We start from the raw sequence: 27,162 nt of genomic DNA, 5'->3' as shown, positions 1-27,162 counted from the left end.
GTGGAGTCGTATGGATGACGTTTATGCTGACTGTCTGTGATTTTTGGAGCTTCAAATGTCAGATCACCATCCACTTGTATTTTAAGGACCTACTGAGCTAAGATATTTTTCTGTTTTTCTTCAAATGTGTTCTGCTGAAGAAAGAAAGTCATACAAATCTGGGATGGCATGAGGGTGAGTAAATGATGAGAGAATTTTCATTTTTGGGTTAACTATCCTTTTAAGCTTTTTTTTCACTATGTTCAGAGCATATGTGTGCACAATGCCCAAAAAAAGTATTTGGACTCTTGAGGCACACTTAAAAATGTATGAATGTCACTGCATTAGATAACACAAACTAAGTGGCATCTGCAAACAAAAGATCCTAGACCTTTTCTCAGAACTACACTTTTCTATCCATTTTTGCTATTACTTTAAATAAGCTGGTCTCAAGGTCAGTTTTACTGAATGTACATTATGAAGGCAGTTCCCTTCAAGTTCACACAGGTGTCCTAGCAGACTCACCGCACGTGTAGTTCATAACATTATATATGGACATGTTCCACAAACATCTGATAACCAGAAAGTGTCCAAAAACCTTCTTAATTTTTTAATTGTTTTATAAACTTAAACCTTAAAAAAATTCTTTTTGTGAAATGTTTTTGCTTGAAAATTGTGTGTGCTTTTTTTTTTCCTTTTCATTTTTTATAGATTCAACTTGGTTTGATATTTTATTTTCAAATGCTTTAAAGTGAGCTAAAGTGTCCAAATACTTTTTGGGGCCACTGTACTATACTGTATATGTGTGTGTGTGTGTGTGTAAGTAAATGAGTATAAAATGACAGAATGGGGTGGTGCAGAGGAGTTACTAAATACAATATAGTGTATGTGTATGTGTGCTTGTTCTACTCACTTTCTGGTGTTCTCGTTCTTGAGCAGGGCTTTGGCCTGCTGTTCACTGATGATGGTGGCTTTGACCTGCGGCGGGTTCATGTGCACGTTGAGTTTCCCGCCCACCAGCAAACGCACTGTCGCCGCAAATTTAGTTTGCGTTTTCAGCACCTGAGGGGGCTGCTTTTCGATGATGAAAGTACTGCAGAGAAAAAACACATAAATACACACATAAACACATTTATTGTACAGTACATCCACTTAAAACATACTAAATGTAGGATTCAGATTCAAACTTGCATCACCCGTATGAGCATCTGTATTTGTATTTGTTTATTTACTTACAATGTGTGCTCATCCTGGATGTCACAACCGAGAGAATGAGAAAATGTGAGATTACATCCATAACATGGCGACGCGAACCTCTTTAACTCCGCCCTCTCGTGAATGCGCACACTGCTGCTAACCGGCAGCGATGATTTATAGTTTAAAAGTGCTTAAATATTGGTCTTTTATGAACCAAAAGCCATGATTTTGCTTTAGAAGACATTCATTTAACCAGTGGAGTCATATGGATGATGTTTATGCTAACCGATAAGCCATGGCTTCTGACCACATATGCATTTCTAACCTTACTATATTTTGGGGACACATTGGTTAAAAACTGTCTGCTGAAATCTCATTTTGGGTACTTTTTCAAAGGGTATATGGGTTCATAAATAAAGGCAAACAGCACAATAAAATGGATTGTAGTGCCTCCACTTTCTTTTTAAATCATTTTAGTGTAGGAGAAAAACGCAGCTGAGTGCGATCGCAGATGAAAATGTTCAGATCAGCATGACATCTTGTCAGTTCTTCAGTAAAAGAAAAAGCTCACTAGTCACTTGACAAGAACACAAGAGTCGAACCTGGCAACAGAAAGATTGTTTCTGTCATGTTTAATCCTTTTTTCCCATATCTGTAACCATTAACTCAGCAGGGAGTGCAGAATTGTCAAATGATTAATGACTTTCCGCTGGCAGACACTAATGCATGCTCACTCCACCTGGCCATTAATTTGTTAAATAAAGCTCACACCTGAAAACTGCCGTAAAACTCGGCAAGTGTGGTCCCAGCATAAGCGACCACCTAGCAACCACCTAGAACCCCCTAGCAACCACCTAGAACACCTTAGCAACCGCATAGCAATGGCCAGGCAATCATTCACAACACCCTAGTATAATGGCAGTGACTTTTGCACAGGCAAGCACCACTCTTTCTTTTCTTCAGAAAATTCTAAAAGGGTAGGTAGGGTAAGGTATTAGATTAAGGTTTGTGTGTCATAATTAGAATTAGAATAATTTAAGATAATCAGAAGTCTATGGTATGTCTCAGTTTACCTATAGCTAGGTAAAAGCACACACACACACAAACAGATAAACAGTCGCACTTCTTGATGGAAATCAGTTCAGACATCGATGGTCTTTAAAAGCAGCTGATCTCCCATTATGCTCAGTATTTCAGAGACTAAATGGTCTGAGGCACTTAACAAACACACACACAAACACACACACACACACACACATGAACGAACCCCCACACTGATCCCTTGTGGTAGGTGTGAACACTGACAGCAAGACCTGATATGAAGAAGAGACTGAAGGAGAGCAGAAGTTTGTAGACATTCCCCAGTGTAGCACTCATTTTGCGCATTCTCATGGTATTGTAGCTGCAGCAAATTATTGAGGCTTAATGCCATTTTTATAGCATGTTGCCCATAACAGTTGTCAGTTGAGGGCGCTATATTGCTGCTGTTGTTTTTGACAACCGCTTCAACTCATGTCGGTCTCAATAAAGCTCATTTGGTATTTTTGGAGTGCAGGGTTTTGGAAAGAGCAGGCGTGGCTAATCCAACAGCTCAGCTTGTGGAAATTCTAGAATGGCTAAAGTCACTTACAGCACCATTAACAACAACAAAAACCACAAAAATGTCAGACATTAAAAGTGTTCAGCAGTGTTCCAATAAGGAAATCAGCTCTCAACTTGCGACAGGGTCTTCTATGGAGATCTAAGATAAATTAGAGAGCTCGCACAGAAAGAAAAAAAGAGAGTACGAGGAGATACGGCAAGAAATGATAAACGGCGGCTTCGATCGGACAACTGACCAAATCATAAACAAATTTAAAAAACTTTAAAAGGAGTACATGGACCAGAAGAAGGACCTAGGCAATAAAACCACTGACTACGATGTCTTGGACTCCCGACCAGCCAGCTAACTAATCGAGGCATTGAATTCAGCGACAGTCACGCTCGAGACAAACACCATATCGCCGGTGTCCTCTGCAGCTGATCTTGGTTAGTTATTACATTTGCCAACTTTGTTAGCCTTCCTTGCACTCTTCTCGTCTTATTTTGTGCAATGTTTTTGTTCAATAAGGGGATTTTTTGACCAGGTACTCACTTAAAATAGCGGTAAAGTATCTGTAAAGTAAACTGGTGGAATTCTCAATCAAGACATAAACACAATATTAAATGCAATAGCAAAAGTGAGCCGGTTTGCGATTGGCTCCAGGTTCCCCTGACCAAGAACCAGCCAAGCACAGGCTCGGGCACAAGAACCAGCACCATTTCAGTGGAAAAGGGCTATGAATCTCTCTGAAACACAGCCTCTGTTCTCATTACTCACACATTTACACAAGCACATGCAGGGTGAGTAATACATAAATACTCATTTACTTGCCACCGAGATGCTTATCTTTTGATTTCATGATGTGGGAATGTGCAATGTGAAATTAAAGGGATCATTCTGTCATAATTTACTCACCCTAGTATCATTCCAAGCATACAGTACATGTCTTTCTTCTTTCCGTGGAACACAAAAGGAGAAGTTAGGCAGTATGTTAACCTCAGTCACCATTCACTTTCATTGTATGGAAAAAAAGATGCAATAAAAGTGAATAGTTACTTAGGAATAGTAAACATTCTGCCTTACAACCTCTACTTGGTGTGTTTTTGTTATTGCTATCAAAACTTCTAGATTATATATTCAATATTTTGTTCTTCACATCTAGATAGTAAAACCTGATTGAAACCTATGGACATTTAGATCTGGGCCAATACAGATGAGAAAATACAAACACACACAGACAGACAATATGAAGGGAATGTACTGTATGTCTTTGTATGGTTGGGAGGGCCATGTTGTGAGGTCATCACTTAACAGTATGGGACTAGAAAGCAAAGCACATCCAAATGCACAAATGTTGCGACTGTAATGTGCTTTGCAGGAACTTACCAAACAAACAAAAAACAACAAAAAATGACATCAAAAAGCATTTTGTAATTAATAGACTCAATGAAATGGCCTGACGAATGTAGTTTTCGTTCCTGCATTGACATACTTCCTATTGAAACAGAAAGTTAAGATGGTACATATGGAAGGGTTTGCTCCTTTTTATTAATTAGCCAATAGTCTTTAATTTACATCACAGCCATAATGAAGCATGATTTTCTACTTGGTATTTCTAGAAAGCAGAAATGCATTATGAGGTCATCATTGAAATTCTAACAGTGCTTAGAAATAGCACGTATAGACACAACATTCATCATGTTCACACTGTTTGCAGGAAGGATATTGATTGTTTCTCTGCAGTTTGCAATCACTGAACCTCTTTTCTCTCTCACACACACACACACACCTGGTGACTAAAGCTGAGATGACGTCAGTGATGGTGCTGTTGAGTTCGGTGAGAAGCTCTTCGATGGGGCCGGGAATGGGCAGCTGCTGTCTCAGATGCTCCGCCCTCCGGATCTGCTGTCGATTCTGCCAAATGGTTTCAGCGAGCTTTTCACACCTGTGCACACACACACAGAAATAAGAACGGATAGACACTTTATCATTTGCACAATCTGTACCACTCACACACTCTATAAACGACTTATACGATATCTATCTATCTATCTATCTAGCTATCTATCTATCTTGTATAGACACTGTCTTCTATTGTCATCTCCTAAATGACCATCAAGACAAATGTTCAAATTATACCAAAGCTTCCGGTGGGTTGGGGAAGGAGGGCAATATTTTTTAAGAAAATTGTTCATAAAAAGCGAAAAAAACAACAACAAAAAACAACAACACCCCACATAAGATATGGTAGCGCATAAAAACAAATATGTTTATTTACAGTGATTTCGTAAATACAGTCACATGTTCTTCTAATTTTTGGATCATACTGCTAAAGGACTTGGAATTTGCATTTAAACAAAAGCATAAAATAAAGATTTGCTCTCTGTATGCATGTGTGTATGTACCATGACTGTAGTATGTCCAGTCCCCCCTCGGGCGGTCCTCCGTTGCCAGCCAGCTGTTGACGTCTCTTCCACTGAATCAGCTCGTCATCAAGAATCACCGTCTGCTGTTTCCGTAGCAATGCCAGAGTCTTCTGGTGTTTCTCTGCCAGGCCCTGAGCACACACACAATATTTTATAACATTATACAACTTGTGTAATTGTGTACTGTGCTTATTTAAATACCTACAGCCCACTTGACTTCTTCTTGAAAACAAATAGGCGGAGCACCATGGATTTATGATTATATGAAAGTGTCGCTTTTATTATAAGGGGGACATACTGTATAATGGAAAGCAGAATTTTGATATTTTGAAAAGAAAGAGATCCTTATTTCACATGCAAAGAGGTTAACCAATCATAACAGAGGTCATTAACATAAAGAGGTCTTATTTAAATGTATGATTTAATTTTTTATGTGGAACACAAGAGGAGAATGTTAGAGACTGACATTCTGAGGCACCATTCACTTTCATTGTATGGAGAAAGTAGGAATCAAAGGTAATGGTGAGTAATTGATGACAGAATTACAATTTTTAGGTGAACTATCCCTTTAATTCTAAGGTCCTACAAGTGGATTTCAAGGGAAAAATGCTACAAAAATATAGGATATGGCCCCTTATGTTACCGCTATGTTATGTAATTCTGTGTGTTTGTTGGTGAGTGTGTGTACCAGTCTGTATTTCTGCAGGGTGTTGGCCTCTCGGGTCAGCCAGGCCTCTACAGTGGCTCTCTTGTTGAGCAGACTGGGCTCTCTGAGCTGTCTGTCTGCTGGGGGCAATGTGGCCAGACTTGATAACTGAGCTGCTCACAACAGACAGGAGGGTTTAGACAACAAATACAAGCTTTGCAAACAAAAAAGCAAAATGAAGTTAAATTTTGCCATATTGTTATATGTAGAAATCTTACAGAATCAACTAAATAATGCTAGTTGGCCACTGGACATTGAATGTTGTTTAAGGTTCTGTAGTAGGCTATACTGGATATAACTACATTAGATATCTTATTTTAAAAAATCACAGCCATAGACCCTATAAATTTGCGGAAGACTGGATATATGTACAGTATTTCATAATTGCTATGTTTCTCTGAATATATACACATCTGAAAAATATATATTGTATATATTATTCTTTATCTATCAAGTATTAATACAGCTAGTCATGCTAGTATTTTGGTTAGAACAATTAAAATGACAAAAACACATTTTATTGATACTATATTAATAGTTGTGCAGACCAGAAGACCTAAATTCAGACTTGAGTCTTGCCTTGAGACTTGACTCTGATTTGCTATATCATGACTTGAACTCACGTGTGTACTCGCAAATATTATGGGAGCATCATATATTTTTGTTATACGGATATTTATTTATTTATTTTTTGCTGTATAATGAATTGAATTATGAGATACTCTGTTTTGCATGTGAGAACATGGCATAATGGTCTGGGTGTATTACTGGTTGTGTGTGTGTGTGTGTGTGTGTGTGTGTGTGTGTGTGTGTGTGTGTACATACCCTGTATCCTGAGGCTCTCTTGGTATTGTATAATGAAGTACTCTTGGTTGTGTTGTAGTTTTCTGAGGTCATTCTCTGTGTCTTGAGTCAGTATTCTGAGCTCCTCAAACACCTGATTTATCTGATGGTACTTCTGCGACATGCTGTCCATCAACCCGCCCACTGGTGAGCTTGACTGCCAATCAGAGTCACAGACACACATGAGTGACATCCAACTCTACCACTTAATCATAAGCTGACAAGTCGTTGTTTATGGAGCATCTTTCAGTACTTAAAATAAAACCTTATAAATGAGTTATTTGCATTTACCTTCTATTAGGAGAACAATGTTAGTTAGTAATGATGGAAAAAAATGTATTGTGAATTTTCCTTCTGGATGTAATTTTATAATTTGGTGGTGATGTTTTGTCTGCATTTTCTATGTTTATTTATTTATTTATTTATTACCGTACTTGTGTAAATGTGTATGCATTAAAGATTATTCAAAAAAATGCAAGGAACCATTTTATTATTCAGAAGTTGAGTACTTAAAATAGATCACAGTAGATAATCAGTGAATCTTTTTTTTTCTTTCTTTTTTTTTTTTTGATTTTCTCAACTTTTCTACCCAATTTGGAATGCCCAATTCCCAATGTGTTCTAAGTCCTCGTGGTGGCGTAGTGACTCGCCTCAATCCGGGTGACGGAGGATGAATCTCAGTTGCCTCCACGTCTGAGACCGTCAATCCACGCATCTTATCACTTGGCTTGTTGAGTGCATTACTGCGGAGATGTAGCGCAGGTGGAGGCCCACACTATTCTCCACGGCATCCACGCACAACTCACCACGCGGCCCACCGAGACACATTATAGCGACCACGAGGAGGTTACCCCATGTGACTCTACCCTCCCTAGCAACCGGGCCAATTTGGTTGGCTGGAGTCACTCAGCATGCCCTGGATTTGAACTCGCGACTTCAGGGGTGGTAGTCAGCGTCAATACTCGCTGAGCTACCCAGGCCCCCATCAGTGAATCTTTTAAAGATTTCTGCTTAAGTAAACCTTTTTGGAGTCATTTACTTATGAATTTCACTCAGGCAAAGCATTTATTGTTTTGAAAAACTATTGATATGAAGAAAGATTGGGGTGGGTGGGTATATTTTTAATACAATTAGGGCCTTGTTTCCCAAAAGCATCGTGAGACTAAGGAGATTGTAGAATCAATCTTAATATTCATCTTAGTTTTTCAGCCCAATTCCCAAAGCCATCATAACTTCAGTAGTACTTAAAAATGGTCGAAGATTTACATGAAGATTAACACGTCTTTACTGACCCTGGGAGCATCTGCACCTTGACCCACAGAATTTGTGAAAAATAAACATTGCAAACGTACATCTAGTGAACAAAGCAGTGATTGTCTAAAGGTAATAAATAGATCATTCTGCACAAAATTATAACAAAATTACATTAATTAGCCTGAGTTGTTAATTAGGTTAAGTATTTAAGAAAATAAATGGACCCATTTTGTCAGCGAGGTAAATAATAAGTATTTCTAAAGATACGCACAAATGTAAAGAAGTTACAATGACTAGCTATACTACACAGTCACATTTCAGCACTACATATATTTGGACAGCGACTTTCTTAAGTAGCACTTAAATCGTGTCCTCGCGCGTTCGTGTTAAGTGCAGCTTTGGGACAGGCACATAAAAAATAAAGAACGTTCATAAAATTGCCCATAGAAAATGCTCTTGAAAACCACTAAGATGAATCTTTATTTGGAAACGAGGCCCTAATCATGTGTCCTGTTATTTTAATCCCACAAACCAAAGTTTCAACATGTGCTGTAGTCCTTATCGTCTCTGTCCCATTGTTTCTGAACAACAGACAGAAGGGTGAAGATCTTCTTGTATACCTACGCAGATTGGGTGCATATGAATGTATGTTTAAACAGACAAAACATTTTTCTGTGTAGTGCGCACATTGTATGTGAACATAAATATAATGTCTTTGAGTGGGTGTATATGTGTGTCTATGAAGATAGATTATGAGTGCGCATTTTTATGTGTATATGCAGGCTTCTAGATTTATTGATATCTTCTTCAGATATATGGTTTTATGAGATGTCAGTTCATCTTATAAAATCTGAAATTTCCTCTTTTGCTCTCATAAAACTAAGCATTCACTTGGCAGATATCAAGACTGCATGTGTTTAGGGGGGATAGATATTCAGAATATGTATGTCCATCAGTGCATGCACAAATCAAACAGACAAATTTAATTTGTGATGCTCATAAAAGTCAATCTCATGTACACTGGCCCAGTTTATCAACCATGATGTTCCCATTGAATTCATTTACAGACCTATGACAGTGTATAATGCTCTTGATTTAAACTAAGTTAAAGGAGGTCATAATTATTTCCTGGATGAATATATCAAAATGTCATTTATCCACAAGAGCAGGGCATTCGATTTTGTCATTGGATTATTAGTTCTATTAGTATTTTATATTAATTTATGTGTTATGTCAATGTCTGTCTCTGTGTTAGTCCTGTCTGATTCATGACCGAATTGGTTTTTGTAACAGGTTCTTTTTAAAGATTCATTCAAACCAATTCATTAGACTCTTAGAGGGAACTTTGGGAGTAAAACCACAAGGTGGGTGACATGCTGGAACAATCAACAATGCAGCACTTGACAAACATTGTTACAAACAGCAGTAGTTAAAGGTGCATTCAGTAATTTGGGGCTAATTAAAAAGTTTTACACATTAACAAATGAACTGTGTTTTTGTGAAGAGTGATCTGAATGGTGTACACTCACATGAGATGAAGACTGTACTCATAATAGTTTTCTATAAAAAGTGTATTTATTATTCATGTTTTAGAAGCAGAGACAACAGGAGATTACTGCAGAAGAAGCAAAAAAGGTCCAAAGCAAGAAGACAGAAAGACCAGCAAAGGAAAAAAACTAGAGTAAACATCAGTACGGCATACACAAGGTGGAAAGATTTGACGATGAAGAAAAACCTAGTAGCGATGCCGATGTTGCTTCTTTTTTGTTGGACAGGTAAGACATTATTAATTGTTTAGACCACTCTCTAAAATTGTATCAGTGGAATTTGCAGAAAACTCATACAAGTTTCCCTCAAACTTTTTAAAATTACGTGAGTAGTCAACACATGTTAGTAATGGACAGTTTTCAGCTGTGTTTACAAACGCAACTGGAAAGCAACCTGTAATTTTCTTTTCTTTGTTATCACAGCTATAGTAAGGGGGGCCCATCTACCTCCACCTCTATGAAATGGCATACGTCTTCATCCGTGTAGTAGCTTGGCACAGTGATTGTTGTGGATTTTGAGTAAACCATAACATTGGTTGCTTGGAAACAAAACGAGATCTTCAAATACAGTATTCATGGACATGCTAAATTTGATAATCAAAAACAATTCTAATCTTTCCTTTACCATGACATTCTGTATCGTAGATAGTTGAGTTTTATTTCACGCTAAGCTGTTGTAATAACTGTCTTTAGAAATAATGTGAAACGTAGACAGTCTCCAAAGATTATTGATATGAGGGACAATAATAATCTGTCCTTAACTGTATAAGTCTGTTAGCTTGAATTCTGATGTTTGTTTTTGGCAAAGCAATTATATTATATTAGTAATAAATAACTTTAGAAATGACCTCAAACTCAGACATTTTCCAGATGCAAATGATATTCCAAAGCTGACAGGGGCAGCAGAGACGATCATGCTTATCCACATCGATAGTACAGCGTCTAACACCACTGTCTATTCAGTACTTAAAATGTACGAAGAAGAGCAATGCTAACGCTAGCTAGAGAACTACTGAATGCCCCTTTAACTATATATTTATGTCAGTACAAAAAATGAAGACTTAAAGGGATAGTTCACCCAAAAATGTAAATGATCTCATAATTTACTCACCATCATGCCATCCCAGATGTGTATGACTTTATTTCTTCTGCAGAACACAAACCAAGATTTTTAGAAGAATATTTCACCTCTGTTGGGTCCATACAATGCAAGCAATGGTGATCAGGTGATCTTTCAAATTCCAAAAATCCCATAAAGGCATTAAAGTAATCCATATGACTCCAGTGGTTACATCCATATCTTCAGAAGCGATATGATAGGTGTGGGTGGGAAACAGATCAATATTTAAGTCCTTTTTAACTATAAATCTCCACTTTCATTTTCACATTCTGAAAGTGAAAGTGAAGATTTATAGTAGAAAAAGGATTGAAATATTGATCTGTTTCTCACCAAAAGTGATTGCATCACTTCAAAAGACATGTATTAAACCATCATGGTTACTTTTGTAACCTCCGTTCCCTGATGGAGGGAACAAGACGTTGTGTCGATGTAATGACACTAGGGGTCACTCTTGGGAGCCCCAGACACTTCTGCTTTTTTGAAAAAAGGCCAATGAGAATTGGAGAATTGGATTGCATGCCACTCCCCCGGACATACGGGTATAAAAGGAGCTGGTATGCAACCATTCATTCAGGTTTTGTGCTGAGGAGCCGAGACCAGGTCCTGGCCATTTCAGCGGGTAGTTCAGCATTGTGGCAAGAGGGACACAATGTCTCATTCCCTCCATCAGGGAACGGAGGTTACGAAAGTAACCACAACATTCCCTATCTGTCACTCACTCGACGTTGTGTCGATGTAGTGACACTAGGGGTCCCTATACAAAACACCACAACTATCTGAACTGTGTCACGTGAACTGGCTGTGTGTGACGGGCAGACCGCTGTGTACCTCGTAGCCAGCGCACCAGGCCGTCACGTAACCTCCCCCAACGCTCTTATGAGCGTCAAATGGTCCTACAGGAACAAGTCGACTGCCCAACAATAGGGACAGGCTAGCCCAGCCAAGGCCTCTTTTCCTCTCTTTTCTCCCCAAAAAGAGTGGAATTTGTTAACCGACTGGGAGCCATAAGTGTCTACATTGGGGGGTGTCCCTCCCAAGGGGAAGACACCGCGGAGACCACACCCTGCCCAAAAAGGGGGGGGGGTATTTTGAATGGAATACGTCTCTGCCAAAGGAAGACGCAGTTTACCGACAGGGAAACATATTTTGCAGAAGATATCACATGGGGTCGCCTTTGGGGAACCAGCACATGTGGAGCACCTACCTCAGTACAGGGTCTAATTAGCATATGTACTGAGCTGGCAGTGAGTTTCTCCGCAAACTCAACTGACAGAGGGCTAAGGAGGAAAGTCATCCAGGGATCACAGTCTGTGAACACGACTGGGAGTCAAGAGCGCATGTCTTCACCTCAAGGAAGGGGAAAGGTGCTATGCGCAAGCGGTATGTGCAAGTGGTACACCCGGCCAGCTGTCAGCCGGGTGTACCGCTTACCTGCTTGTGCCTGCAATACACGGGATGAGACCGGCTCAACCCGGAGATTGTAGAACCTCGCAAAGGTGTTGGGTGCTGCCCAGCCTGCTGCTCTGCAAATGTCTGCCAAAGAGGCGCCACTAGCCAGGGCCCAGGAGGCCGCCACACTCCTGGTAGAGTGGGCTCGTAACCCCGCAGGGGGTGGCACGTCCTGAGCCTGATATGCCATCACGATGGCATCAATGACCCAGTGGGCAATCCTCTGTTTGGAGACAGCGCTTCCTTTCCGCTGTCCACCAAAGCAGACAAAGAGCTGCTCGGAGCTTCTAAAGCTCTGCATGCGATCCAAATAGATGCGTAAAGCTCGCACTGGACACAGCAACGCCAAGGCTGGGTCTGCCTCCACCTGGGGCAGCGCTTGCAGGTTCACCACCTGATCCCTAAAAGGGGTCGTGGGAACCTTGGGCACATAGCCTGGTCGGGGTCTCAGGATCACGTGAGAGTAACCCGGACCGAAATCCAAGCACGATTCACTGACAGAGAACGCCTGCATGTCCCCTACCCTTTTGATGGAAGTGAGCACAGTCAGGAGGGCAGTCTTCAAAGAGAGTGCCTTAAGCTCAGCTGACTCCAAGGGCTCGAAGGGAGCTTCCTGTAGACCCCGAAGGACTACGGAGAGTCTCTCAGGAACCAGATGATCAAGTCGTGCTTCCCCAAGTACTTACCATCTACTGCATCGTGATGAGCTGAAATAGCGGCTACATACACCTTCAGGGTGGAGGGGGACAGCCGCCCCTCCAGCCTCTCCTGCAGGATGGAAAGCACCGATCTGACTGCGCATCTCTGGGAGTCTTCGCGTCGGGAAGAACACCACTTAGCGAACAGACGCCACTTCAAGGCATACAGGCGCCTCGTAGAGGGCGCCCTAGCCTGAGTGATCGTGTCTACCACCACAGGAGGTAGGCCACTTAGGTCTTCCGTGTCCTGTCCAGGGGCCAGACGTAGAGATTCCAGAGGTCTGGTCGCAGGTGCCAGATGATGCCCCGTCCCTGAGAAGGTCCTTCCTCAGGGGAATTCGCCGGGGGGGGGAGCGTGGTGGCTGTCACGAGGAGCGTGAGATCCGAGAACCACGTCTGGGTGGGCCAGTAGGTTGCTACTAGGATGACCTGCTCCTCGTCCTCCCTGACCTTGCACAGGGTTTGTAGGCTTACTGGGGGAAACGCATATTTGCGTAGTCCAGGGGGCCAGCGCATCTATACTGAGGGCGTACCGAAGTGTGCAGTGGGAGGATTCCCGGGAAGCAAACAGGTCTACCTGTGCTCGACCGAATCGACTCCAAATCAGCTGGACCACTTGAGGGTGGAGTCTCCACTCTCCCCTGAGGGTAACCGGACGTGACAGCACGTCTGCTGCAGTGTCAAGGTCACCCAGGATGTGAGTGGCTCGTAGCGACTTGAGGCACTGCTGACTCCAGAGGAGGAGACGGTGGGCGAGTTGTGACATGCAACGGGAGTGTAGACCGCCTTGACATTTGATGTACGCTACCATCGCTGTGTTGTCCGTCCGGATCAAAATGTGCTTGCCCTGGATCAATGGCTGGAACCTCCGCAGGGCGAGCAGTACTGCCAACAACTCTAGGCAGTTGATGTGCAATGCAGCTGTGGGCCAGTCCAGGAGCCGGCGGCTGTGTGCCCGTTGCATACGGCACCCCAGCCCGTCTTGGAGGCGTCTGTTGTAACCACGACATGCCTGGAGACCTGCTCTAGGGGAACTCCTGCCCGTCGAAATGCAAGGTCGGTCCAAGGACTGAAGAGGCGGCGACAGATCGGCGTGATGGCCACACGATGTGTCCCGCGGCACCATGCCCATCTTGGGACTCGAGTCTGAAGCAGTCTCATATGCATCAACCCGAGCAGTGTGGCCACCGCTGAGGATGCCATATGCCAAAGGAGCCTCTGAAAAGGTTTCAGTGGAACCGATGTCCTCCGTCTGAATGCCTTCAGACAGTTCAGCACCGACTGCGCACGCTCGTTCGTGAGGCACGCAGTCATCGAGACTGAGTCCAACTCCAAACCGAGAAAATAGATGCTCTGAACCGGGGAGAGCTTGCTCTTTTCCCAGTTGACCCAAAGCCCCAGTCGGCTGAGGTGCCAGAGCACAAGGTCCCTGTGTGCGCACAGCAACTCTCGAGAGTGAGCTAGGATTAGCCAGTCATCGAGATAGTTGAGGATGCGGATGCCCACTTCCATTAGCGGGGCAAGGGCTGCCTCTGCGACCTTCGTGAAGACGCGAGGGGACAAGGACAGGCCGAAGGGGAGGACCTTGTACTGGTACGCCTGGCCTTCGAAGGCAAACCGCAGGAAGGGTCTGTGTCGAGGTAAGACCAAGACGTGGAAGTACGCGTCCTTCAGGTCTACCGCCGCAAACCAATCTTGATGCCGTACGCTCATTAGAATGCATTTTTGCGTCAGCATCTTGGACGGGAGTATGTGCAAATCCTTCGTCGCCCGGAGTGCGAGGTCGGTCACCGAGCGCAGTTCCTGCATCAATCCTGGGTCAGAACTACCCTCGTGCAGTTCTTTTAGCGCCTTGGCTTGGTGCATTGCAGGAGAGCCATGGCTTGCAGGGCGGAGGCGGCTTGTCCAGCGGCACCACAGCCCACATTCGTCAGGGACGATGTAAACCTTCAGGCCCTGGACTGGAGCTTCGGGCGCCTTATCCACCTGGGGATCACCGAATACCCCCTGGCCGCTCCACCATCGAGGGTAGTGAGAGCAGGGGAGCTGAAAGATCGGGACCGGGCAGTAAAAAATCATGATCTTGTCAGCTCCTCATGCACTTCCGGAAAGAAAGGGACCGGTGCGGGGTGTGGCCGTGGGCGGCGCCCTGAGCCTAAGAACCAATCGTCAAGCCGCGAGGGTTCAAGGGAGAGTGGAGGGTTCCACTCTAGCCCAAAGCTTGTGGCCGCCCGGGAAAGCATGTCCGTCATTTCCGCGTCGGCGTGAGATTGGGCGACCATTCCCGAAGGAGGAAGCCCAGCCGAAACCTCTGCATCAGACTGGATGAGCCCGCTCTCCGATGCTGCGCTCAATAACTCATCGTCTTCCCGAGCTCTGAACGAGAAGTCGAACTCACGCTGAGACGAGCCGGTGGTCTCGTGCGAGAGCCCGATCGGGGCAAGCGAACGTGCTGGGGAATGGGAGGTCCGTGGGGGGATACCCGGCGGAGGTGGTCCCATTGATGTCCCCAAATTGCCCCCAGTGCTAACCGACGCGGCCCCAAACCCGTAGGTAGAAGGACCGGTGCGGGGAGCTGCTGGGGTGGCTTGCTTTCTTACAAAAGCAAGCTGCGCCCGCAACGTTGCCATGGTCATGTTCTCGCAATGAGGACATGACTCATCCACGAACGAGGTCTCCACGTGGGCAGTGCCCAGACACGTAAAACAGCGATCGTGGCCGTCAGAAGTGGAGAGACAACGACCGCAACCAGGAATAATACACAAACAGAAAGACATCCTTAAAAAGACGTTCTGTGTGTACCACTCTTTTTGTGAATGAAAATATACTTTTTTAGAATATTTCTCTCTTATTTTCACTCTGCCGAAGTGCCTAGGGGCGTTCTCTGCACTCCACAGGTGCAGAGGGGGAGAAGCCGCTGAAATGCGCTGTAAATCCAGCAGTTTTGAGGTGCGTCTTTGGAGGGAATTGAATTCAGTGCACTGAATACAACCGCTCGGCTCTGAAGAGAAAATCTGAATGAGTGGTTGCATACCAGCTCCTTTTATACCTGTATGTCCAGGTGAGTGGCATGCAAATTCCACTCGCCAATTCTCATTGGCCTTTTTTCAAAAAAGCAGAGGTGTTTGGGGCTCCCAAGAGTGACCCCTAGTGTCACTACATCGACACAACGTCGAGTGAGTGACAGACAGGGAACAAGAGAGTCGTATAGATTACTTTTATGCTGCCTTTATTGTGATTTGTGGCACTTCAAAGTTCTGACCATCATTCACTTGCATTGTATGGACCTACAGAGCTGAGATATTCTTCTAAAAATCTTTGTTTGTGTTCAGCAGAAGAAAGAAAGTCATGAAAGTAAATGATGAGAACATTTTCATTTTTGGGTGAACTATCCCTTTAACATGCTGTGTGAAGGCATCTGGGAACACCTTTGATGTCTCTTTTTAACCATTTCAATAACATACTGATTCACTATAATGAATTAGACCTCCCAGTGCTACTCACATTAGTTGCTTCTCTGACAAGTCTTTGCTCTGTGTACAGAATGTGTTTGATGCATCTCACCAACTCCAATGGACAGCGATCATATGTGCTCTAAACACACACACACACACACACACACACACACACACACACACACACACACACAGAATAAGAAATAGAGAAAATTAATCAGAAATAAACACACCTCTACCTACTGTCTTGTTTTACTTTTACACACACAGTACACCCCATAACACTAATGACAGTAAACACAGAGGGGGTGCCAGTATTTTCCTGATTGGCCTGTCCTTGATATCATTATGCATATGTATATATATATTTAACATTCGTAAGCAGTAAGTGCCCACAGACACCACATTACTATCACAAACTGTTCTTAACCTTCATAGGACATAATAATGTTATCGAGCTGGTTTGCAGGCAAGGTTTACTCTACACAAGAACTTACCGAAAGCAATATCTAGCTGATGAAATATTTTAGAGCTAGAGCTAAACTTGAAATACATTTTTTCTTTTTGAATATATCAAAGGTATATTTACATATATAAGATCTGCCTAATTTCCATAACATTTTTGGCCTGGAACTCAGGGTCAAGAAAACCCAAAACAAATTTTTTGAGATGTTAACAGATATGTACAGGCTGCACATCACTGAAAACAATTACAGCCCTCTTTATGTTTATTTTTAAGGGTAAAGTGGTTTGTCATTTTGTTCTTCCAGTTTAAAAACTAAACTTGAAGCAATGTCATAAAATACAGTATGAAGTATATGCCTAAACTCTGAGTTGTGATTGTTACTAGAGTACAATGATATATCATTCAAATCTGAAATCCAATTACTGAACTGCATCATTCATTAGTTTACATTCAATTCAAAATCATGCACGGATGTGACATCTGTTCCTGGCTGGCGTAAGTTCAACTCACAGAAAAGATATGAGAGGGGCTCTGTGGTGAGAACGCATTTACAGCTGAGAAATATAAAATCACACATGGTTGTGACAGCGGTTCCTGTCCAAGATATGAGAGCAGACTTTTACATTAAACAAAGTGGTAAGATCGGAATCACTCTTCAAATGGACCGCAGTCCATAACCAGACCGGAGCGAGCAGGTTCGCTGCAGTTCTGCTACTCGCGCTCCAAACATGTGGCAGTTTGTTTAGTGACACACATATTCCATTGCGTCTTCTCCGTACGTCTGATCATGGAAAGGATAACACGACGGCTTTTTAAAAAAAAAAAATACATTGATAAAAACCCAAATCTCAAAGTCATGTCAACTCTCTTTTTGGTTTCCTTTACATCGTGTGAAAGTTAGCAGGATTTAGGCCTACAGGGTTTTTGGCACTTTGTTATCAAGATAAGCAAGCCAAACCTGTTTTACCATTCATGCAAAAGATTATATGGGCACTCGAACTCTAGAATTACATTATGTGCCTTACTGAATGCTGATTTTTTTTTCTTTAGAAAAAGAGGGATGAGTTGAAATTATCTTGTGTGGTAATCAACTTTTTGCCACAAATACTGTCAATAAAGTTTAACTTGTATTAAACCCGAAACATTCCTCGTAAGAATAAATATCTATGAATTTATACAGTATTAGGTCTCTAAGCAGTCTTGGTTTTGGTGGCAATGCCTGGTTTTACTTCATTCTCAAAAGCTTGAACAAAATATCAGAATCTTTGATTTGCAGACTTCATGAGTTGTATCATCTTCACTCTTCACGTTCATACTTTTGTCCCATAATTGATATACAGCAAAGTGCCCGAAAAACTCTTTTGCTTTTGCTTTCTCTCACATTTTGATGTTCAGCTATCTCTTTCGTGAGTGAGAGAGTGACTTGTGCTTGACCCCCTCCCGACCTCCCCACCTACCTTTTTGCATACTTTCACGGCCATTTCATAAGCCTTTTTTTTTTTTTTTAAGTCTCAGGTGTGAACGAACTAGGGGGGTTTCATGTCACTTTAAACTGAAAATCAGGTTTTTGCAGGTTTTGTGTGTTACCTTTAGCTGCGAAGCATAATGTCCTAATTTGATCTTGAGTAGAAATCCGTCCTCTCCCACTTGATGCTCTGCTTTCTTCTGTAGTTCCTGGATCAGACTGTCCAATAAACGCTTGGCTTTAATCTCCTCCTGAGGGTTCTCTAAATCTATCGCATCCCTGACAGAGCACACACACACACACACACAATATTATTGATAAAAAAACAAACAAAACAAAAAAACATACAAAATGACAGTGGCAGTTAAAATTCACTCAGGCGAACACTTCACATACCAGAGTTGGCCCTCTATCCACTGGGACAGGTAGTGTCGCACCTCTATGGGGAAGTGTTGCCCGTAGAGAGATTGCATCTGGTGTAGAGCATCTCCCTGCAGCTGCTGGGCCTGGATCCATACTGCCATTTTCTCTCTGAGAGAATGAGTGAAAAACAGAGAGAGTGAGATGTCAGGTACAGTAGAAGAGGCAGGTGAGAGCGAAGAGAAGAGAAAAAAAAAGAAAGAAAGAAAGAGAGCAACAAGGTGAATCTCACAAGACCTGATAAGAACATGTCCAAGTCATATTTCACTCCAAAATAAATAAAAAAAGAGCTAGAAATAAAAAAAAGGAATAGAATTAAGTCTATTTTAGGCCTATTAAGATTTTGTGCATTTTCATTATTTTCATGACAATTAAGCACATTTCACCCCTCCAATTCTCATTATCATAAGGCAGAAAATTCTCATTATTATATATGTATACGTGTGTGTGTGTGTGTGTGTGTGTGTGTGTGTGTGCAGGTGTGGAAGAGTACTGAAAAATAATACTCAAGTAAAAGTACTATTACTCAAATGTAGTTTGAGTAGAGTAAAAGTACCTGTCCTAAAAACTACTCAAGTAAGAATAAGAGTAGCTCATTTAAAAGTACTCATGAGTAGTGAGTATTGCGTACTCAGTTGCGAAAGCTATGCCCCTTTATAATAAAAACTCTATGCTGCAATTTAAAAATGTAGCATACATACCGTAATTTACATTCCCTTTTATGACTTTTTGCCAGAAAGAATAAAAAATATAGGTATTTTTTGGTGCTTGTGACTGACAACTTTTAAAATATATCACTTATCTATGATACTGTAAACACTACATGAATCTGATGGAAAAAATAAAAAATAAAAGGGCGACATGATTACAGAAATGAAAAGATGAAAAAGTTATTCTCAATACAATGATCCCCATTTTATATCATAATGTATGAAACAATTACATTAAAATCAGTTAAGTGTAATGTCTAAATTTCCCTTAATGTTGACAGAGAGTTACTGTTATGCATAAAACATGTTCAAAACAATGCAAGGAATGCAAAAAACAAAAACAAAACAAAAAAACACTAAAAAGCAAGGTCATTTGGCATGTTGTGTCTCGCACAAAAGGAATTCAAAGGAATAATTCACACAAAAATGAAAATTCTCTCATCATTTAGTCACCCTTATGCCATCCCGGATGTGTATGACTTTCTTTCTTCAGCAGGATATAAATTAAGATTTTAAGAAGAATATCTCAGTTCTTGTGGTCCATACAATGCAAGAGGATGGGTGCCAAAATTTTGAAGCTCCAAAAATCACATAGGTCAGCATAAAAGTAGCCTAATCCATATGACTCCAGTGGTTAAATCCATGTCTTCAGAAGTGATATGATAGGATGGGCGAGAAACAGATTGATATTTAAGTCAATTTTTACTATAAATTCTCCTCCCTGCTCAGTCAATCTCCACTTTAACTTTCACTTTCTTCTTTTGTTTTTGGTGATTCACAATCTTCACGCATATCACCATCTACTGGGCAGGGAGGAGAGTTTCTAGCAAAAATGGATTTAAAAATTGATCTATTTCTCACCCACACCTATCATATTTCTTCTGAAGACATGGATTTAACCACTGGAGTCATATGTTCCCTATCTGTCACTCACTCGACGTTGGTGTCGATGTAGTGACACTAGGGGTCACTCTTGGGAGCCCGAGACACCTCTGGTCTTTGATAAAAGGCCAATGAAAATTGGCGAGTGGTATTTGCATGCCACTCCCCCGAACATACGGGTATAAAAAGAGCTGGTATGCAACCACTCATTCAGATTTTCTCTTCGGAGCCGAACGGTCATGCTCATTGAGCTGAATACTACTGTTCATTCACCTGCTGGATCTGACGGCGCATTTCAGCGGCTTCTCCCTCCTCTGCACTGGTGCACTGCAGAGAACGCCCCTGGGCGCTTCGGCAGAAAAACTAGAGAGTATATTTTCTGAAAGAGCATTTTTCCCCTCTAAAAGAGTATATATTTCTCTAAAAGAGCGCACACACGGAACGTCTTTTTAAAGACGCGTCTTTTTAAAGATGCTTTTCCGATTGTGTGTTATTCCTGGTTGTGCTCGTTATCTCTCGCCTTCTAACGGTCACGATCACTGTCTTTCGTGTCTGGGCACTGCTCACGCGGAGACAGCGTTCGTGGATGGTCACATTCTCATTGCGAGAATGTGTCCATGGCAACGTTGCGGTCGCGGCTCGCCTTCGTAAGGAAGCGAGCCACCCCAGAGGCTCCCGCCTCGGTCCTTTTACCCACGGGTTTGAGGCCAGCGCGGCTAGCACTGGGGGCGATTTGGGGACCCCAATGGGACCGCCTCCGCCGGGTATCCCCCCGCGGAACTCCCATCCCCCAGCACGCTCGTCTGCCCCGATCGGGCTTCCGGGTGAGTCCGCCGGCTCGTCTCACGGCGAGTAAGACCTCTTATTCGGAGCCCGCGAAAGTAATGAGCTCTCGAGCGCAGCATCGGAGAGCGGGCTCGTCCAGTCGGAAGCCTCGGCTGGGCTCCTCCCTTCGGGGTCGATCGCCCAGTCACAGGCTGACGCGGAGATGACGACATGCTTTCCCGGACAGCCGCGAGCGTCGGTTAGAGTGGATTTCACCACTCTTCCCTGAACCCTCGCGGCTCTGTGATTGGTTCCTGGGCTCGCGGCGCCGCTCAAAGCCACGCCCCGCCCCGTTCCTTTCTTCCCGGAAGTGCATGAAGAGCTGACAAGATCGCGGGAGGCACCTTTTACTGCCCGGTCCCGATCTTTTCAGCTTCCCCGCTCTCACTACCCTCGATGGTGGGGCGGCCAAGGGTTATTCGGCAATCCCCCGGTGGATAAAGGCGCTCGCGGTGCACCTATGCCCGCAGAGCGCCGCCACCTGGCGTGGGTGCCCAAAGCCCCGTCCAAGGCCTGTAGGTTTACGTCGTCTCTGACGGTCGAAGCCTACGGCGCTGCTGGACAAGCCGCCTCCGCCCTGCACGCCATGGCTCTCCTGCAAGTCTGCCAAGGCGCTAAAGGAACTGCACGAGGGTAGTTCCGCCCCGGGATTGATGCAGGAACTGCGCTCGACGACCGACCTCGCTCTCCGAGCGACGGAGGTCACGGCACGGTCTCCCGGGCGGACGATGGCCACACTAGTGGTCCAGGAGCGCCACCTTTGGCTCAACCTGGTCAAGATGGGTGAGGCCAACAGGACACGATCCCTTGCTGCCCCCATTTTCCAGGCGGGCCTATTCAGCGACACTGTCGAGGACTTTGCCCAGCAGTTCTCGATGGTAGAGCAGTAGATGGGTGCTAGCCGGCTTGTCCTGCCCCGGCGTGGCTCAAGATCCCCCCATCTACTCATCGCCGAGGGCGTCCCCCTGCGGTGACTGCACCGGCTCCGCCGCAGCCCGCCCCTCCGGCCCGGCCCCGGCGTGGAGCCCACCGCAGGAAGCCGACGCCACCCGTCTCACAGCCGGCACCGAAGAACCCACGGAGGTCTTCGAAGCGCCCCTGAGACGGGCGACCCAGGGACAACGAAACCCGCTGCTCTGGAGCTGGTAAGCAGATCTTCTTTTTGTTACCTTTTGCATTTAATTGCGCTGCATGCCCAAGTGGCTGCAGTACTCAAGAGCTCCGCAAGAGTGGTTTCCTTGTTCCCTGGGTCACATATTCGGTGTGTACGGCTGGCATCACGACCACCGTCCACCACTCTATTTGGCAGGTTGGCGCTCCAGCGGCGGTCTCCCGCCCTGAGCGCCCAGCTGTGGCACAAATCTGCCCCCGATGTGACAGTCTCCACGGGTCATGAGGACAGGCCTCTTCCTCCCCCGTCCCAGGCTGTTCCGGGGGTGGTCACAAGGAGCCAGGTAAGTGCTTCGATGTCCTCTGACTCAGCACGGCCACGATGGGGTGTGGCACCTCAGGCTCCGCCCCGCCGCGAGGCCCCACCCGCCGGTACATCCGATGACGTTGTCCCTTTGGTCCCCCTTGCGCAGAACTCGGGTGCATGGCTTGCGCTTTCCAGTCCGTCGCGAGGGCTGGTCCGGACCGTCCGACTCGGCTGCACGATTCACTTCGCTGGGCATCCGCCCAGGTCCAGCGGTGTCCACTTCACCTTGGTGAAAGATGGAAACGCTGCTACCTTGCGCGGAGATCGCTACCCTCCTACGGAAGGACGCGATAGAACCTGTCCCTCCAGCCGAGATGAAGAGGGGGTTTTACAGCCCCTACTTCATTGTACCGAAAAAAGGCGGTGGGTTGCGGCCAATCTTGGACCTGCGAGTACTGAACCGGGCCTTACACAGACTCCCGTTCAAGATGCTGACGCAAAGACGCATTCTAGCGAGCGTCCGGCATCAAGATTGGTTCGCGGCGGTAGACCCGAAGGATGCGTACTTTCACGTCTCGATCCTTCCTCGACACAGACCCTTCCTGCGGTTTGCGTTTGAGGGTCAGGCGTATCGGTACAAGTCCTCCCTTTCGGCCTGTCCCTGTCTCCTCGCGTCTTTACGAAGATCGCAGAGGCTGCCCTTGCCCCGTTAAGGGAGGTGGGCATTCGCATTCTCAACTATCTCGACGACTGGCTAATCCTAGCTCACTCTCGAGACGGGTTATGCGCACACAGGGACCTGGTGCTCTCACACCTCAGCCGACTAGGGCTTCGGGTCAGCTGGGAAAAGAGCAAGCTCCTCCCGGTTCAGAGCATCTCTTTTCTCGGTTTGGAGTTGGACTCAGTCTCCTTGACGGCGCACCTTATGAACGAGCGCGCCCAGTCGGTGCTGGCCTGTTTGAAGGCGTTCAAACAGAAAACAGCGGTTCCACTGAAACATTTTCAGAGGCTCCTGGGGCATATGGCGTCCTCGGCGGTGGCCACCCCGCTCGGGTTGATGCATATGAGGCCGCTTCAGCACTGGCTCCAGACTCGAGTCCCGAGACGGGCATGGCGCCACGGGACACACCGCGTGGCCATTACACCGGTCTGTCACTGTCTTTTCAGCCCTTGGACCGACCTCTCGTTTCTACGAGCAGGTGTTCCTCTAGAACTGGTCTCCAGGCGCATCGTGGTCACGACAGACGCCTCCAAGACGGGCTGGGGCGCTGTTTGCAACGGGCACGCAGCCACCGGCCTCTGGACGGGTCCGCGGCTGCGTTGGCACATCAACTGCCTCGAGTTACTGGCAATTCTGCTCGCCCTGCGGAGGTTCCGGCCGTTGATCCAGGGCAAGCACGTGCTAGTTCGGACAGACAGCACGGCAGCGGTAGCATATGTCAACCGCCAAGGCGGTCTGCGCTCCCGCTGTATGTCACAACTCGCCCGCCGTCTCCTCCTCCGGAGTCAGCAGCACCTCAAGTCGCTGCGAGCCACTCATATCCCGGGCAACCTCAACGTTACAGCGGACGCGCTGTCACGGCAGGTTCCCCGCAGGGGAGAGTGGAGACTCCACCTTCAGGTGGTCCAGCTGATTTGGAGTCGATTCAGTCAGGCACAGGTGCACCTGTTCGCCTCCCAAGAATCCTCCCACTGCCCGCTCTGGTACGCCCTCACCGAGGCCTTCCTCGGCATAGACGCGCTGGCACAGCTGGTCCCCTGGCATTCGCAAATATGCGTTTTCCCCAGTGAGCCTGCTCGCACAGACCCTGTGCAAGGTCAGGGAGGACGAGGAGAAGGTCGTCCTGGTAAGCACCCTACTGGCCCGCCCAGACGTGGTGCTCGGACCTCACGCTCCTCGTGACAGCTCCCCCCGGGCAAATTCCCCTGAGAAAGGCCCTTCTTTCTCAGGGAAGGGGCACCATTCGGCACCCACGCCAGACCTCTGGAATCTCCATGTCTGGCCCCTGGACGGGACGCGGAAGACCTAAGCCGTCTCCCACCTGCGGTGGTAGACACATTCACTCAGGCTAGGGCTCCCTCTACGAGGCGCCTGTATGCCTTTAAGTGGTGTCTGTTCGCTAAGTGGTGTTCTTCCCATCAGGAAGACCCCCAGAGGTGCGCAGTCAGATCAGTGCTTTCCTTCCTGCAAGAGAGGTTGGAAGGGAGGCTGTCCCCTTCCACCTTGAAGGTGTACGTTGCTGCCATAGCAGCACGCCATGACGCAGTCGACGGTGAGTCCTTAGGGAAGCATGATCTGATCATCAGGTTCCTAAGAGGCGCCAGGAGGCTGAATCCCTCCAGGCCACGCCTTGTTCCCTCATCGGACCTCTGTAGTTTTTCAGGGTCTACAGAGAGCCCCCTTTGAGTTTTGCAGTCAGCCGGGCTTAAGGCACTCTCCTTGAAGACTGCCCTCCTGACTGCGCTCACTTCCATCAAGAGGGTAGGTGACCTGCAAGCGTTCTCTGTCAGCGAAATGTGCCTGGAGTTCGGTCCGGGCTATTCTCACGTGATCCTGAGACCCCCGACCGGGCTATGTGCCCAAGGTTCCCACCACTCCTTTTAGAGACCAGGTGGTGAACCTGCAAGCGCTGCCCCAGGAGGAGGCAGACCCAGCCCTGGCGTTGCTGTGTCCGGTGCGCGCTTTGCGCATCTATTTGGATCGCACGCAGAGCTTTAGACTCTCTGAGCAGCTCTTTGTCTGCTTCGGTGCACAGCGGAAAGGAAGTGCTGTCTCCAAGCAGAGGATCGCCCACTGGCTCATTGACGCCATAACTATGGCATGTCTCGCCCAAAACATGCCGCCCCCGGTAGGGCTACGAGCCCATTCTACTCGTGGTGTAGCGGCTTCTTGGGCCCTGGCCAGAGGTGCCTCTCTAACAGACATTGCAGAGCAGCGGGCTGGGCAACACCCAACACCTTTGCAAGGTTTTACAACCTCCGGGTGGAACCGGTTTCGTCCCAGGTAGTGGCACGCAACACAAGCGGATAAGCCCGGGATAGCCGGCCGGGTGTATCGCTTGCACATAGCGCCTTCCACCTCCTTTTGAGCTGAAGATGTGCGCTGTTAATTCCCAGTAGTGTTCACAAAGGTTGTTCCCTGGTTGACTTCCTCCGAGCCCTGTGGCAGTCGAGTTTTCGGAGAGACTCGCTGCCGGCCCAGTACACGCGCTAACTAAGAGCCCGGTTCTGGGGTAGGTGCTCCGCATGTGGCGGTTCCCTGTAAGGCTAACCCCATGCGATCTATATCTTCCGCTAGTTCGTTTCCCTACTGGCAAACTGCGTCTTCCTTGGGCAGAGCCCCTCAGTCTCCATGTTGTAGTAACTCCTCCCCCATTGGGTAGGATCTACCTTGAAGGCTCTCCACATGGTTGGAAAGACCATGTGATGTATTCTTCCACTTAAATATCCCCCCTCTCTTGGGACGAGGTGTGGTCTCCGCGGTGTCCTCCCCTTGGGAGGGACACCCCCCGACTAGACCTGGCGGCCCAGTCGGATAATCCCCCTTCTTTTTTAGGGAGTGGAAAAAGAGAAGGGGAAAGAGGCCATGACTGGGTTAAGCCTGTCTCTATCTCTGGGTAGTCGACTTGTCCCCAAAAAGGGCCGTTCGACACTCATAACTGTGTTGGGGGAGGTTACGTGTCGACCTGGTGTGCTGGCTATGAGGCACACAGCAAGTCTGCCCACCACACACCGCCAGTTCACGTAACACAGTTCAGCCTTGTGGCGTTTTGTATAGGGACCCCTAGTGTCACTACATCGACACCAACGTCGAGTGAGTGACAGATAGGGAACGTCATGGTTACTGGTGTAACCTCCGTTCCCTGATGGAGGGAACGAGACGTTGGTCCCTCCTGCCACAACGCTGAACTACCCGCTGAAATGGCCGGACCTTATATCGGCTCCTCAGCGTAAAACCTGAATGAGTGGTTGCATACCAGCTCCTTTTATACCCGTATGTTCGGGGGAGTGGCATGCAAATACCACTCGCCAATTTTCATTGGCCTTTTATCAAAGACCAGAGGTGTCTCGGGCTCCCAAGAGTGACCCCTAGTGTCACTACATCGACACCAACGTCTCGTTCCCTCCATCAGGGAACGGAGGTTACACCAGTAACCATGACGATTTACTTTTGTGCTGCCTTTATCTGCTTTTTGGAGCGTCACAATTTTGGCATCCATTCACTTGTATTGTATGGACATACAGAGCTGAAATATTCTTCTAAAAATCTTAATTTGTGTTCTGCTGAAGAAAGTCATAGACATCTGGGATGGCATGAGGGTGAGTAAATGATGAGAGAATTTTCATTTTTGAGTGAACTATTTCTTTAAGTAGCACATGGGGGGCCACATTGTCCTCCTTTTGAGATACAATGTTCCATATTGATTTAGTTCTTGTATCTTTTAAGCCCAGAAATAGTTGTGTTCTCATTCTAATGCATGATGCACAATTTTCTGAAGTTTGTGATTAATGGAATGTTCTGCCTGAATTATTGCTCTACAAAGGTTGATACTTTTCTATCAGGCATTAGAAAAAACATGATAAAAGCTAAGCATAATTATACATTATTTTATTATCTCTACTTTCCTGGTAATTTATTACACAAATTAACACACTCTCTACATCAGGGGTCGGTATTATTTTAAAAAACTAACAATATTATTAAAAAAATATTGTTATTA

At 45.6% G+C, this 27,162-nt stretch overlaps 1 protein-coding gene across 3 annotated transcripts in view; it reads right to left on the bottom strand.

Annotated features, from left to right (window-relative positions):
- Positions 1 to 27,162, bottom strand: part of LOC127452374 (signal transducer and activator of transcription 5B-like) — a 145,086-nt gene that overhangs the window by 34,314 nt on the left and 83,610 nt on the right. For all 3 annotated transcript variants that reach the window (XM_051717808.1, XM_051717809.1, XM_051717807.1), the window contains 8 exons: positions 18,584 to 18,718; positions 18,310 to 18,466; positions 16,306 to 16,395; positions 6,716 to 6,890; positions 5,873 to 6,003; positions 5,164 to 5,315; positions 4,548 to 4,703; positions 893 to 1,072 (listed from right to left, as the gene is read on the bottom strand). In XM_051717808.1, the coding sequence (XP_051573768.1) occupies positions 893 to 1,072; positions 4,548 to 4,703; positions 5,164 to 5,315; positions 5,873 to 6,003; positions 6,716 to 6,890; positions 16,306 to 16,395; positions 18,310 to 18,466; positions 18,584 to 18,711 (1,169 nt within the window). In that variant the 5' untranslated portion in view covers positions 18,712 to 18,718. The remainder of the gene's footprint in view (positions 1 to 892; positions 1,073 to 4,547; positions 4,704 to 5,163; positions 5,316 to 5,872; positions 6,004 to 6,715; positions 6,891 to 16,305; positions 16,396 to 18,309; positions 18,467 to 18,583; positions 18,719 to 27,162) is intronic.

The sequence above is a fragment of the Myxocyprinus asiaticus genome, chromosome 14 (genome assembly GCF_019703515.2).
Source record: "Myxocyprinus asiaticus isolate MX2 ecotype Aquarium Trade chromosome 14, UBuf_Myxa_2, whole genome shotgun sequence".
NCBI classification, from domain to species: domain Eukaryota; kingdom Metazoa; phylum Chordata; class Actinopteri; order Cypriniformes; family Catostomidae; genus Myxocyprinus; species Myxocyprinus asiaticus.
The sequence above is the reverse complement of the archived record's forward strand: the minus strand, read 5'-3'. Positions and strand labels throughout refer to the sequence as shown.